Source organism: Ovis canadensis, chromosome 11 (assembly GCF_042477335.2).
Source record: "Ovis canadensis isolate MfBH-ARS-UI-01 breed Bighorn chromosome 11, ARS-UI_OviCan_v2, whole genome shotgun sequence".
NCBI classification, from domain to species: domain Eukaryota; kingdom Metazoa; phylum Chordata; class Mammalia; order Artiodactyla; family Bovidae; genus Ovis; species Ovis canadensis.
Window position 1 is genome coordinate 63,616,707 of NC_091255.1, and position 11,803 is coordinate 63,628,509.

Consider the following 11,803-nt stretch of genomic DNA (forward strand, 5'->3'; position numbering starts at 1 on the left):
GTGAATGCCCTTCAGCCCAGGCCTGAGGTTCAGGCTCAGAGGAGCAGGCCACACTGCAGCCCCAGGCCCTGCAGAAAAGCAAGGAGGCTGGACTGCTCTCAAACTCAGTGCAGAGAATGCCTGCCCCATTCCCACAGTCCTGCTGCCTGGGGGGTTCTGTCCCCAAGGTGCGCCCAGTGGCTGGAGTAGAAGTGCCCTCCCTGCCCTCTGAGCACTCGGCCGGAGCTCACAGGAGGGATCCTGACCGTCCCAGGCCTGTCTCGGGGGCTCCAGTGCTCCTGGCCCGGGGCTAAGCGGCAGCGGTTGCCGAAGGAACAGTTAGGCAGTGTGTGGGGACTGGGGGACCAGCGGACAGTGGTGAGACAGTCTGAAGCAGAGTGGGGCTCAGGGACGTGAGATGGGGCCCCACCTACTCCAACAAAAGTGAACAGCGGAACGTGACAGACAGACCCCAGAGGTGCCCTTGCCCTGGGGTGATGTGTTTATTCCACACTCCTTGCTTACGTGCTAACAAGAAGGAGAGCTTGGGGTGGCCGGGGGTCCTCCAGGCTGAGGGAAGAGAGTCCACCCCCCTCCCCCTCCAGAGGCCCCATCACAGCCCTCGCCCCCCAGGTCTGCAGCCCTGGGCCTTGCCCGTTACAGCCTGGGCTGCCCTCCGTGGGGTGCGGCCGCTCCAGGGGCGGGTTCCGACTTGCATGTTGCCCACATCCAGAGCACAATGAAGATGATCTGGCTACACGCCACCCCTACCACATACACATGGAAGAAGATGTGGTCAGCAGCCTCCGCCCAGCTCCTTCGGGACCCCTTCCGTGCTCCAGGGGCTTCTGTGTGGGCAGGAAGAGTGAAAGAAGACAGACTGCACGCTCTGCGTGTGCACAAGGGTGAGCCCCAGAGGGTGCTAGTCTGCCCCCCTTCATCACATTCACAGCTAAGGAACATTCGGGTCTGGCCCCTTCTAGATCATCTTGAGTTGAAGAAATGCCCCCTGAGAGAGGCTGTGCAAGGCACAGGGTTATCCTGTGCTAAGTCACTTCAGTTGTGTCCGACTCTTTGTGACCCCGTGGACTGTAGCCTGCCAGGCTCCTCTGTCCACGGGATTCTCCGGGCAAGAATACTGGAGTGGGTTGCCATACTCTCCTCCAGGGGGTCTTCCCGACCCAGGGATTGAACCCATGTCTCTTAAGTCTCCTGCATTGGCAGACGGGCTCTATATCCCTAGTGCCACCTGGGAAGCCTAGAGAGTCTGAAGTCACTGGGCCTTGGGGAGGCTGATTCTGCTCCCTGCTCCAGACCTGCTGCTTGTGAGCACAGCCATGGTGGAGTCCGGGCAGCAGAGCCGGCCGAGGTGGGTGCAGGAACCTCTAAGGAGCCCGGTGACCTGCAGCCCCAGTCTGCCAGCTCTGCCCCTAGGCCTCCTCCTCCACCCACCCAGGAAGGGGCCCCAGCCCCTGCCCACCTTCAGGGTTAGGCCCTGGCTTCCCGTGGTTGTGCTGCTCCCCATCTAGCGCTGGAATGGGGCTGTCCTCTGCCCTGAGGTTGCCCCGGGCCAGGAGCCCGGTCAACAGCACAGTCTCGGTGGTGCTGACAAAGAGCAGCAGCAGCAGGATGGTGAAGTAGTAAACTGGAGACGGGGTGGAGAAGAGCGGTCAGGAGCCAGGCCTGGCCTCGCGGGCCCCGGGACCTGAGCAGAGGCACCCTGGCTCTGGTGACAGCAGGCAGAGGCGGAGTGAGACAGGCCCAGCACAGAGCAGCCCAGACCCAGGCCAGGTGAGGGCAGGGACTTACCTAGCAGGGGGTTGCAGGAGGAGGAGCTGGGCAGGGCCTGTATCAGGGAGGAGTGGAAGACGAGGTAGCTCAGAAGCAGGGTCACCTTGTAGGCAATGCGCTCAGTGTGGAGGGGCAGCAGCCCCCCGCACAGGTCAGCCAACAGTAGCGCCTCCCCAGGGACCAGGAGCGTTAAGATGGCCTTTAGCGCTGTGTTCTGCAGGCGCAACTGGAAGGAAGACAGGGTGTTCCAGGGAGTGGGCATAGAAGGGTGAGGTCATGGCCTCTGACTATGCATCCCCAACACCCCCCTCAGCCCTCAGTAGCCACCTCCCAACTCACCGTCACCTGGAAGCAGGGTACCAGGTGCTGGGATGGGATTTTGGTTTTCAGATCCTGAACCACGAACTCCCTCTTGACACTCACAATCTCGTTCACTGCGTGGACCTGGAACTCCAGCTCCCTCACTGAAGGGAGAGGGGTGAGAATGGTGAACTCAGAAAGGAATACCCTGTGCCTGCATCTTTCTTGGCAGTAGGGGCAGGGACGGACTGGAGCCCAGGGATGATGGAGCCCTCTGATGGTTGCTGGGGGCAGACTTGGAAGCTGGTCTGTCCAAGGGCTTTCCAAACTGATTTTGCAATACCCCAAGTTTTCTCCACTTAGAAGAAGGGCCATCTCAGATTCATAAAATGAATTTTCATTGTAAAAATAAACGCACTTTGCACCACTTCACAGAGGGGCGGGGGACATGGTCACAAACTCACTTACTGGTATATCATCTCACACCTGAAATACTAGGATTCGTGGGGTGGCAGCTATGGTATTTCCCAGAGGGGAGGGATGGAAGGGAAGGTGGGACTACTCTGCTGAGTTGAACATCACATGCTGGGTTTGTGGGATAATCAGTGGGTGGCTACACCTTCAGGATGTTTTCAGGAGTGAGGCTGCAGCAGCCTGCGCCTCTGGGCTGGACACAAGTGGGCAGTTCAGCCCTGGCTGTTGGCCCAGAACTGTTGCTCTGGGGGTGAGAGAAGACGACTGGAGGGGCCCACAGCCTACAGCAGGGGAGGACCAGGAGATGTGGCCGCTATTTGAGTAGGACGTACGGAGTGAAAGAAGCGTGCCCAGCTCCCCTAAGCCAGGGGGTGGACGGGTGTGAACACAGGCCCAGTCCCCCAGGTCAGGTGTTTGCTGGGGGCCGGAGGCTTCCCCTCCCCTCTCCCCTCATCCCCCATCTCCTGTCCTGTCAGCACCGGTGTTGCTGAAAGCGAAGAAGGTGAGGTGGCAGTCACTCTGGTCCCTAGGGAAGTGGAAGAGCTCAAAGTCGCAGTTGGTCTCCGTGGTGAGGGCCAGGTAGAACTCGATGTGGCCGTCCCCATCTACGCGGGCCTGCGGGTTCTTGTCCTGCCAGTTCACCCAGAGGCTGCAGAGGGACAGGCACCCCTCAGAAGGGGGAGGAGGGGGGACCCCAGCATGTTCCCAGCTGCTGTGCACTGCCCTCGAGGTTCTGGAAGCTGGGGCACCATAGTGCACAGGAGTCGTGTCAGTGGTCTGGCGTGGCCACCAGGAGGGGGATATTCAGTAAGAGGACCTCCCAGCTCCAGATGAGTAGAGAAGGCTGCGCCTGGCCTGTGCCAGGGAAAACAACCCCCGCCTCACTTACGCCTCCCGAACAGTGAGTCTCGGCATCCAGAGCACGTCCCAGGGCAGCATGATTGGGTTCTGCTGGTGCCCAGTTGAATTCAAGGCCAGGCGTGTGTTCAGCCAGGACTGGGGACACAAGGGTGCTACTAAGGCTCCCACTCTCTGTGTATATGTGCCCCTGGGCTTAGCAGGTTGACAAAGGCCAGTACTTCTGTGCTGGACTCAAGGGGTCTCTCCCCTCCTCAGCCTCCACCCACCATGGATGCTCACCAGCCGAAGCAGCAATGTGGAGGACACCGTGTACCGAAGGATGTCCTATGGTGGGGGGGGGGAACAGTGTGTCACCTCAGGGGTGGGCGCTGTGGCAGGAAGGCCAGAGACCCCCGCGTTCACGAGGCTGAGCCCTGTTCCATCTCCAGCTCAGCACTTGGGCTCCCGGGCCCTCAGGACACTCACCACGTTAAACACATTGGACACAAACACCTGCACATCCACCACCAGGGGCTTGCTTCCGTTGTTTGGAATCTGAATGGGATCCGGAACCTCCTGGGGTGAGTTGAGGTTGGAGAAGGATGGCCAGTCTGAAGGGTGGAGGTCGAGGTCACCCTGTGCCTTGGGACCCAAATCCCAAAGCTCAAGGCCTTATGCTCTCTACCTACCAAATGCCGGCGCGTTAAAGCCCTGCTGCTGAGCCAAAGGCTGAGTGGTTCCAAGCCCGAGGAAGGTGAGATGGAGCAGGAGCCGCAGGACCATCTTGAGAGGCTATGCGGAGGGACTGGATGGAGCAGCAGCGCCTAGGCTACAACCTCTATTTCAGTCACTTCTCTGGGGGCTGGGCAGTCGGTTGGAGGCAGCTGTTGTGTGCAACAATCCTGGAGCCTCAGACTTGGCACACCTGCACCCCAGGTTCCGCAAACACCGAAAGACAAAGCTCAGGACCCAGCCCCGCCCAACTTGCATCTACCCAGGCTTTCAGGCCCCTGCTCCATTTCCACCACCTGGAACCAGTTTTCACATTCAAGACTCGCCAAGCAGACGAGACAAGCATGGGACCCCTGCCTAAACACACACACACCTTTCCCTGACAAGGTCCTTCCAATCTGGGCAGGTCCAACCTGTGTTTCCACAGCAGGCACCTGCTTGGCTAAGCTCCCAAACCCTTACCACAGTGCTCTGTGCCCAGCCATGTGAAGGTGGCACACCCTTGAGGGTTTCCCTGCCTCTCCTCAAACAACTAATTTCATGTCAAAGGCCTTGGCTCAAGGACTCCAGAAGTGGGGCAAACCTGGAACAGCTAGAGGCTCGCTTCTGACCAAAGCCCCTGGGGTCTTTCTGCTCCCCGCAGGATTCTCAGGCTGCCCGAGGCCAGCAGTGCCTTAGAAATACCTCTGTGCACCCTGAAGCAGGACCAATGGCTGTGGGGGTGATTTTCCTAACCTAAGGATAAACCTGCCCTGGAGACCAGATCCCAGACAGCTGCAGGGAGGAAAGGAAACAAGGGCTGAAGGTGGTTAGGCGCTGGTCTGGTTGGTATGACTCCATACAGCCTCAGGGAGCTGGCAACAGGCGAGGACCGGCCACACGCCTGTGCGCAAACGCTAATGGGAACACACACAGTGTCCTGGTCTGCCAAGTGTGTCATCAGCTGACTTACCCAGTGTGCTCTGACAGCTTGTGTGCTGCTCACTGGCAGCTGCTGTTTTCTCCATCTACATACACCTGGGGCGTCCTGATGGCCACGTGGAAAGAGCCTTAGGTCCTCACACGCTCCTCAGTATCCATTAGGGATTTCTAGGCGGATTTTAACTCTGCTGCCTTCAGTGCAGGCCCCTCTCTTGTACTCATCCATCCAGAGCTCCCCGGAAAGTCCCAGAGGCTTCTCACCACGGAGCCTGGGGCCCCTGAGACAGGCAGAGACAGCGCGCCACAGCACATGGAATAGTTTGAGCGTTTTATTCATAAATGAAATTCCCTCCACGATCCCGCAACCTCTGACTCCAATCTTTCAACACCCAAGCATACCCCCTAAGTGCCCTCAGGTCAAATTAACTGTCAAGATGCCTTTGGGGGGCCTTTGGGTCCCTCCAGCACAGGTCGGGACGTGGCTGGATGACTGGCTGCGGAGAGGCGCCGGCACAGGGGCAGAGTGCCCGGCGGCCTCGCTCACGTGCGTCAGGTCAGTGGACTCGCGCTCCAGCACGCTGCCGCGATGGGGGCCCCGGGGCGCGACGCACACGCGGCCTGAGGCTCTGCGCGGGGCGCGGCTCAGCAGGCCGGCGCAGATCTCTCGGAAACCCTTGCGGAAGTGCTTGGAGATGAGAGCGTAGACGATGGGGTTGACGCAGGAGTTGGCATAGGAGACCAGGTGCGAGAGGATGCGGAGCGCGTAAGTGGCGCGCGTAAGAGGGAAGCGGCCGAACCACACGCAGAGGATCAGCGCGTGGTGAGGCATCCAGCAGAGGCAGAAGAGCGCGGCCACGATGATGATCATGCGTGTCACCTTACGCTTGGCGCGCCGGGCGCCCGAGCCGGCGGCCGCCGGGTCGACGGCGCGCCAGAGGTAGCGCAAGGTGCGCGCGTAGGTCAGGCCGAGCACCAGGACCGGCAGCAGATAGCTGACGACGAAGGTGCAGAGGTCCATGGCGCGGCGGCGCGGCGCGCTCCACGCCGGGTGGCATACGGTCAGGTTGGCTAACCGGGACTGGCGATAGTAACTCAGGTACGGCCCGGAGAAGAGCAGCGAGAGCCCCCAGACGAGACCGATGGCCGCCATCGCGTTGCGAGGCGTGCGCAGCTCGCGGGAGTGCAGTGGATAGCGGATGGCCAGATACCTGCGGGTCAGGCCAGAAAGCGAGACGTCGGATGAGCCAGCAGGATTCGCGGGAGCCGGGCCGGACCCCTCCACCTCGAGTCCCACACTCACCGTCCAGGAAGTTCTCTAGCACAGCGTAACGCCGCACAAGCCCCAGAGGGCGACACCGAGCACCCCATCCCATCCCAGACACCCTCAGCTGCGCCCACCCGTGGGGCGGGACTCGGGAGCAGGAAAGGCTACTCATTTGTTCTTTCTGAGACTACGACCACTGTCAGACTCCACCCGGGCTGGCACCCCCAAGATTAAACCGGCTTCGGGGCTCTGGCAGGCTGTGATTACTCACCAGTGATGTTGCCCCCAGAGGTAGGACTCAGGCGCGTTGAGGCTCTAAGAGAGAGCCTGGAGACACCTCAGGCAAGGTACAGAGGGGATTTCTTAGAGCACTCGACGCTAGCCTATGGGAACTGGGTCCCACTAGCCTATCGGAACTGACACACTTAGTGTTCAGTGGAACTGGGGGCGGTGGGGGGGGTGGTGGCAGGCTTGGTGCATGGGGAATGTGGCTTGCCTCCTTGACCTCCTTGCCTGTCCAGGGAAGGAACGTGAGGGCGGAGGGGGCCAGGGAGGTAGCAGTCAGACCAGGATTCCCGCCCCAGGAATCATCCCGGTGTCCTTCCAAGCTTCAGCATTCAGGGGGACCGTTGGGCCCACTCCTCTCCTGCCCTTGACTCCAGGCCTGTTGGTAGGGTGGGACCAACCTAGGGCCCCTGGGGCGCGCTTGCTTGGAGTTTGGCGTGGGCCTTCACAAAGGACCCAGATTCTGCAGTCAGAGCCAGAGTAAACTGTGCCGAGCAAACTGTGGTTTGGAGGCCAGCGAGGTGGAGGTGCCTGAGCTTGACGAGAGGAGACAGAGCACTGGCTTCAGGCACGGGATTATAGGATAGGCCACTCAGCGAATCGCTTATAAACCCAGTTTGGTCTGTAAACTGGGCACAGCAATCCTTCCTGTCCCAGCCTCCCAAGGGGCCTTGACCCTCAGATGAAACTCAGCATGGGAAAACGCTTCAAACCCGGAAAGGCTTTATCAGACACCGAAGGGCTGAAGAGCTGAGGCCCTGAGTCCCTGAGGAGGCACCTAACAGAGGGACACCAAGGTCTCCCATTCTTCTTCCTCGTTTTCCTCCAACACACCTGCTTGTCTTTCACTCCCTCCTGGTGCCCCTTCCTTCCTAGCCTTCTCTCTCTCCTCTCTGCACATCTCTCCTTGACCCTCAAGTCCAGCCCCCTTCTTCAGCTCCAGCCTGCATTCGCGACCCCCTGGGACGCCAGCTCACCGGTCCAGGGAGACGGCGGCCAGCGTGAAGCTGCTGGCGTGCATGGTGAGGAAGATGAGGAAGTGCACCGCCTTGCAAAGCAGCGATCCGAACACCCAGTCGTCCAGGGTGTAGATGGTGGCTTGGAAGGGCACGCAGCACACGATGAAACACAGGTCGGCCACGCCCAGGTTGAGGATGAACAGGTTGGTCGTGCTGACCGCCTGGCCACCACGAAGCAGCACGGCCAGCACCAGTGCGTTGCCTACGGTGCCCACTAGGAAGATGAGCGCAAAGAGCGTGGGCACGATGACCGCCTCAGGCTGCCAGCTGCCCCCGCCTCCCTCCTCGCCCGTGTCCTCGGTGTCCAGGCCACCCGAGCCATTCATGGTGTCGCTGCCTCGGGGCTGCGTGGGCTCCGGCAGCCGTCTGGGTCCTGGCGAGCGCGCAGCTCTGGGGGCTCCAGCCGCTGCAGCGCCCGGCGCGACTCGGCGGAGCTGCGAGCGGAGTGATCTCCGTGGCTGGGGCAGGAGAAGGGGGTGCGCGGGGATCAAGGGGAGGAGCGAGCCGCCGAAGGGGGGCTGATCCCGCTGGCGGGCGACCGCGCCGGGGGAAGGGCTGCCCAGGGGCCCCGGCGCGCCCTGTCCAAGGCACAAGCAGCCCACCCCGGGGTCGAGGGCCGAATGCGTTCCTGCTCCCTGGCCCTCCGGCTTCGTCGGCGCGCTCCAGCCTCAGGCTTCGAGCTGTGCGGAGCTGTGCAACGAACCGACCTCCAGGGCAGACGCCGGAGGGACCGACCGCCGGGACCTGTGGGCGCGCCTCTGTGCTTCTCTGCAGGCTGGCGGGCGCGCCGGACCTTCCGGGGCAGGCTGGGAGGCGTCCTCCAGAGAGTTCCAGGTGCCCCCTAAAGTGTGGAGGTGGGGGTGACGAGGAGTGGGGGCGGATTGGGCGGGGGGCTGCAGTTTTCCCGGCGTGGGGTGCCATTGCCGCGTGCTCCACGCCTCTTCCCGCTTTTAATTCCCAGTAGCATCGCGCCTCACAGGAACCCCAGGGAACAGACGAGGGAAAGGTGGAAGGATTTCGTTCCCTTCTCTCCCGCACTGAGCGTTTCCCACTCCAGTTCAGTCCAGTAAAAGTTGACTGAGCATCTCCTGTGTGTCAGGCTCGGTTCCCAGCTCCCTGCCTCCGTTTCCTCAATATTACAATATGGGCTAATAACACCTTCTAGAGGGCTCTGATGAAAATGGGAGATGTGTGTGTGAGACCTGAGGCCAGTTGGTAAAATCTGAATGAATCAAACTCTTCTCTTTTTCCTTACTCTATCCAGATATCCAACAAGGGGAAGTAAAAAGGAAACACAAACAGCAGAACTGAGACTCCTCCAGTGCTCCTGTAGTTAAGATTCCACACCAGTGCAGGCGGCCAGGGTCACGGAACTCAGATCCCGCATGCCACATCCAAGACGGGCACAGCCAAACTAAACAAACACGCCACAGCAGAGTTATTGATATGCATCAGCAGCATTTTCTGAGATAGCCAGGAGGATGTTTAGGTTGCAAAAACACTTAAATATTTATTTATGATGTTGACATGGTGGTGGTTTAGCCGCAAAGTCGTGTCTGACCCTTTGTGACCCCATGGACTGTAGCCTCTGTCCATGGGATTCTCCAGGCAAGAATACTGGAGTGGGTTGCCATTTCCTTCTCCAGGGGATCTTCCCGACCCAGGAATTGAACCCAAGTCTCCTGCATTGCAGGCAGATGATTTACCAACTGAGCTATGAGGGAAGCCCCTCAGATAGATGTTGACATACTAAGCATCAAAAGTTTGTGACCTAAAAAAAAAAAAAAAAACTTTGTGACCTGGAATCATGACTGTTTCTATATAACTTTAAAATTGGGTTTGAACATCACCACCTTCTGTAGCTTAACCTCTGCTTCACCTTTCCTTGCCCTGTTCCTTGTTGTTCAGTCACTAACTCGTGTCTCATCTTTTGTGACCCATGGACTGTAGCCCACCAGGCTCCTCTAGCTGTTGGATTTTCCAGGCAAGACTACTGGAGTGGGTTGCCATTTCCTTCTCCAATCCTGTTCCTGGGGTCCTAGTCAAAAACTTCCTTTTTCCACTTCCCCTCACCCAGAACCTCAGCCTCAGGAGCCCAGCTGCTTGCTCCTCTCGGTAAGAAAACCTTATTTACACCTCTGCTCTGCCTACTTATTCATGGATTAGGAAGATAATAACCGTTCATTTTTCTGAGATGCTTGCCATTCATTTATTCAATACATATTTATAGAGCACCTACTCATTTCCAGGCACTGTTCTGGGTCCTCGGGATTTACCAGTGAGATCTACAAAGATCAAGGCCCTTCGTGAGCTTCCTTTCTAGCAGGGGAGAGAGACAATAAATGTAACTCAAGTTATTAATCAGTTGGTAAGTACTTGCAGGAAAAGTAAATTATAGAGTGAGGGGACTAGGAGTATTGGAGTGGTGATGATGGTGCAATTGAAAATGGGGTGGTCAAGCAGACCTCATTAAGAAGGTAACATTTAAGCAAAGACTTGGATGAGGAGAGGGGGCTAGCCTAGCTGATATCTAAGGAACCTGAATTCCAGATAGAACAGCCAGTGCAAAGGCCCTAAAGCAGGAGTGTGTCTGTGTCCCTAACCAAGGAGGGGGTATGGCTTCAGTTGAATGAACAAGGAGATTGGTAGGAGAGAACATGAGAGGGATAGCATGCAGGATTTTTTCCATTGTGAGGAAGGCTTCTAGTCTGAGTAAAAAGAGAAGCCATGGCAGTTTTGACTAGAGGACTAACATTGATCTGCCTTAAAAAAAAAAAAAAGGCTTTATTGAAATAGAATTCACACACCATGGAGTTCACTCATATACAGTGTTTATTTGCTTTTTAGTATAGTCACTAAGTTGTGCAAATACCACAATCAATCTTGGGACATTTTTGCTCCTGCCAAAAGAAATCACCTCAACCCTAGCCCACCATTCTTTCTGTCACTATGTATACAGTCTGTTTTCCAGCCACCCATGGGATTTTCCAGGCCATTTTCTCTCCCAGGGGCTCTTCCCTACCCAGGGATTGAACCCAAGTCTCTTGAGTCTTGTGCTTTGCAGACAGATTCTTTACCACTTGAGCCTTTAGGGAAGCTCTAAAAGGTTCTCGCTGTCAGTTAATTACAGGTTGGAGTTTCTGGAAGGGCATTTGCTTTTCTTGATAAGTGCTCCTACACTAGCCCTGAACTTTCCTCGAGCTCCTCTTCCCCACTTGAATCTATAGCTTTACCTGTTCCAGACACTTTATATGAATGAAATCACACATGTGACCTTTTGTGTATAACTTCTTTCACTTAGCCTAATGTTTTCAAGATTCATCTGTAATGTATCAGTACTTCATTCCTTTTAATGGTCAAACAGTGTCCCATTGCGTAATAATTACATTTTGTTTATCCAATTCATCTGTTGATAGACATTTAGGAGACTCTTTTTTTTTTTCCCTTTTTTTCCCACTGGCCATGTAGTATCTCACTTCCCTAACCAGAGATGATTGAACCAGTGCCCCCCCTGCTGGTTCAGGGCAGGAAGTTCAGAGTCTTAACCACTGGACTGCCAGGGAAGTCCCAGACTGACTTTTCAAAAAAAAAATTATTATTTATTTTTTTACTTTGCTGACAAAGGTCTGTCTAGTCAAAGCTATGGTTTTTCCAGTAGTCATGTATGGATGTGAGAGTTGGACTATAAAGAAAGCTGAGTGCCAAAGAATTGATGCTTTTGAACTGTGGTGTTGGAGAAGACTCTTGAGAGTCCCTTGGACTGCAAGGAGATCCAACCAGTCCATCCTAAAGGAAATCAGTCCTGAATATTCATTGGAAGGACTGATGCTGAAGCTGAAGCTCCAGTACTTTGGCCACCTGATGCGAAGAACTGGAAAAGACCCTGATGCTGGGAAAGACTGAAGGCAGGAGGAGAAGGGGATGACAGAGGATGAGACTGATGCATGGCATCGCCAACTCGATGGACATGAGTTTGAGTAAGCTCCGGGAGTTGGTGATGGACAGGGAGTCCTGGCGTGCTTCAGTCCATGGGGTCGCAGAGTCGGACACGACTGAGCGACTGAACTGATAATTTACTTTTTAATTAAAAAAAAAAAAACTTTGGCCATATTGTATGGCTTGTGGGATCTTTAGTTCTCTGACCAAGGATTGAACCCACGCTCTTGGCAGTGAAAGTGTAGAGTCCTAACCACTGGAC

General features: G+C 56.6%; 2 protein-coding genes across 2 annotated transcripts; both read right to left on the bottom strand.

Annotated features, from left to right (window-relative positions):
* Positions 1–438: 438 nt before the first annotated feature.
* On the bottom strand, positions 439–4,309 carry ZACN (zinc activated ion channel). Its single transcript, XM_069543915.1, has 9 exons — positions 4,074–4,309; positions 3,871–3,995; positions 3,685–3,729; positions 3,434–3,540; positions 3,024–3,193; positions 2,110–2,234; positions 1,789–1,996; positions 1,460–1,624; positions 439–827 (listed from the first exon to the last, which is right to left on the bottom strand). Exons 1-9 carry the CDS (start codon positions 4,165–4,167, stop codon positions 637–639), a joined length of 1,230 nt encoding a protein of 409 aa, XP_069400016.1. The 5' UTR covers positions 4,168–4,309; the 3' UTR covers positions 439–636.
* Positions 4,310–5,353: 1,044 nt separating this feature from the next.
* Positions 5,354–8,013, bottom strand: GALR2 (galanin receptor 2). Its single transcript, XM_069543916.1, is given in 3 exon segments — positions 5,354–5,563; positions 5,566–6,245; positions 7,564–8,013. Coding segments are annotated over 3 exon segments (1,152 nt in total). The 5' UTR covers positions 7,932–8,013; the 3' UTR covers positions 5,354–5,459.
* Positions 8,014–11,803: the final 3,790 nt, after the last annotated feature.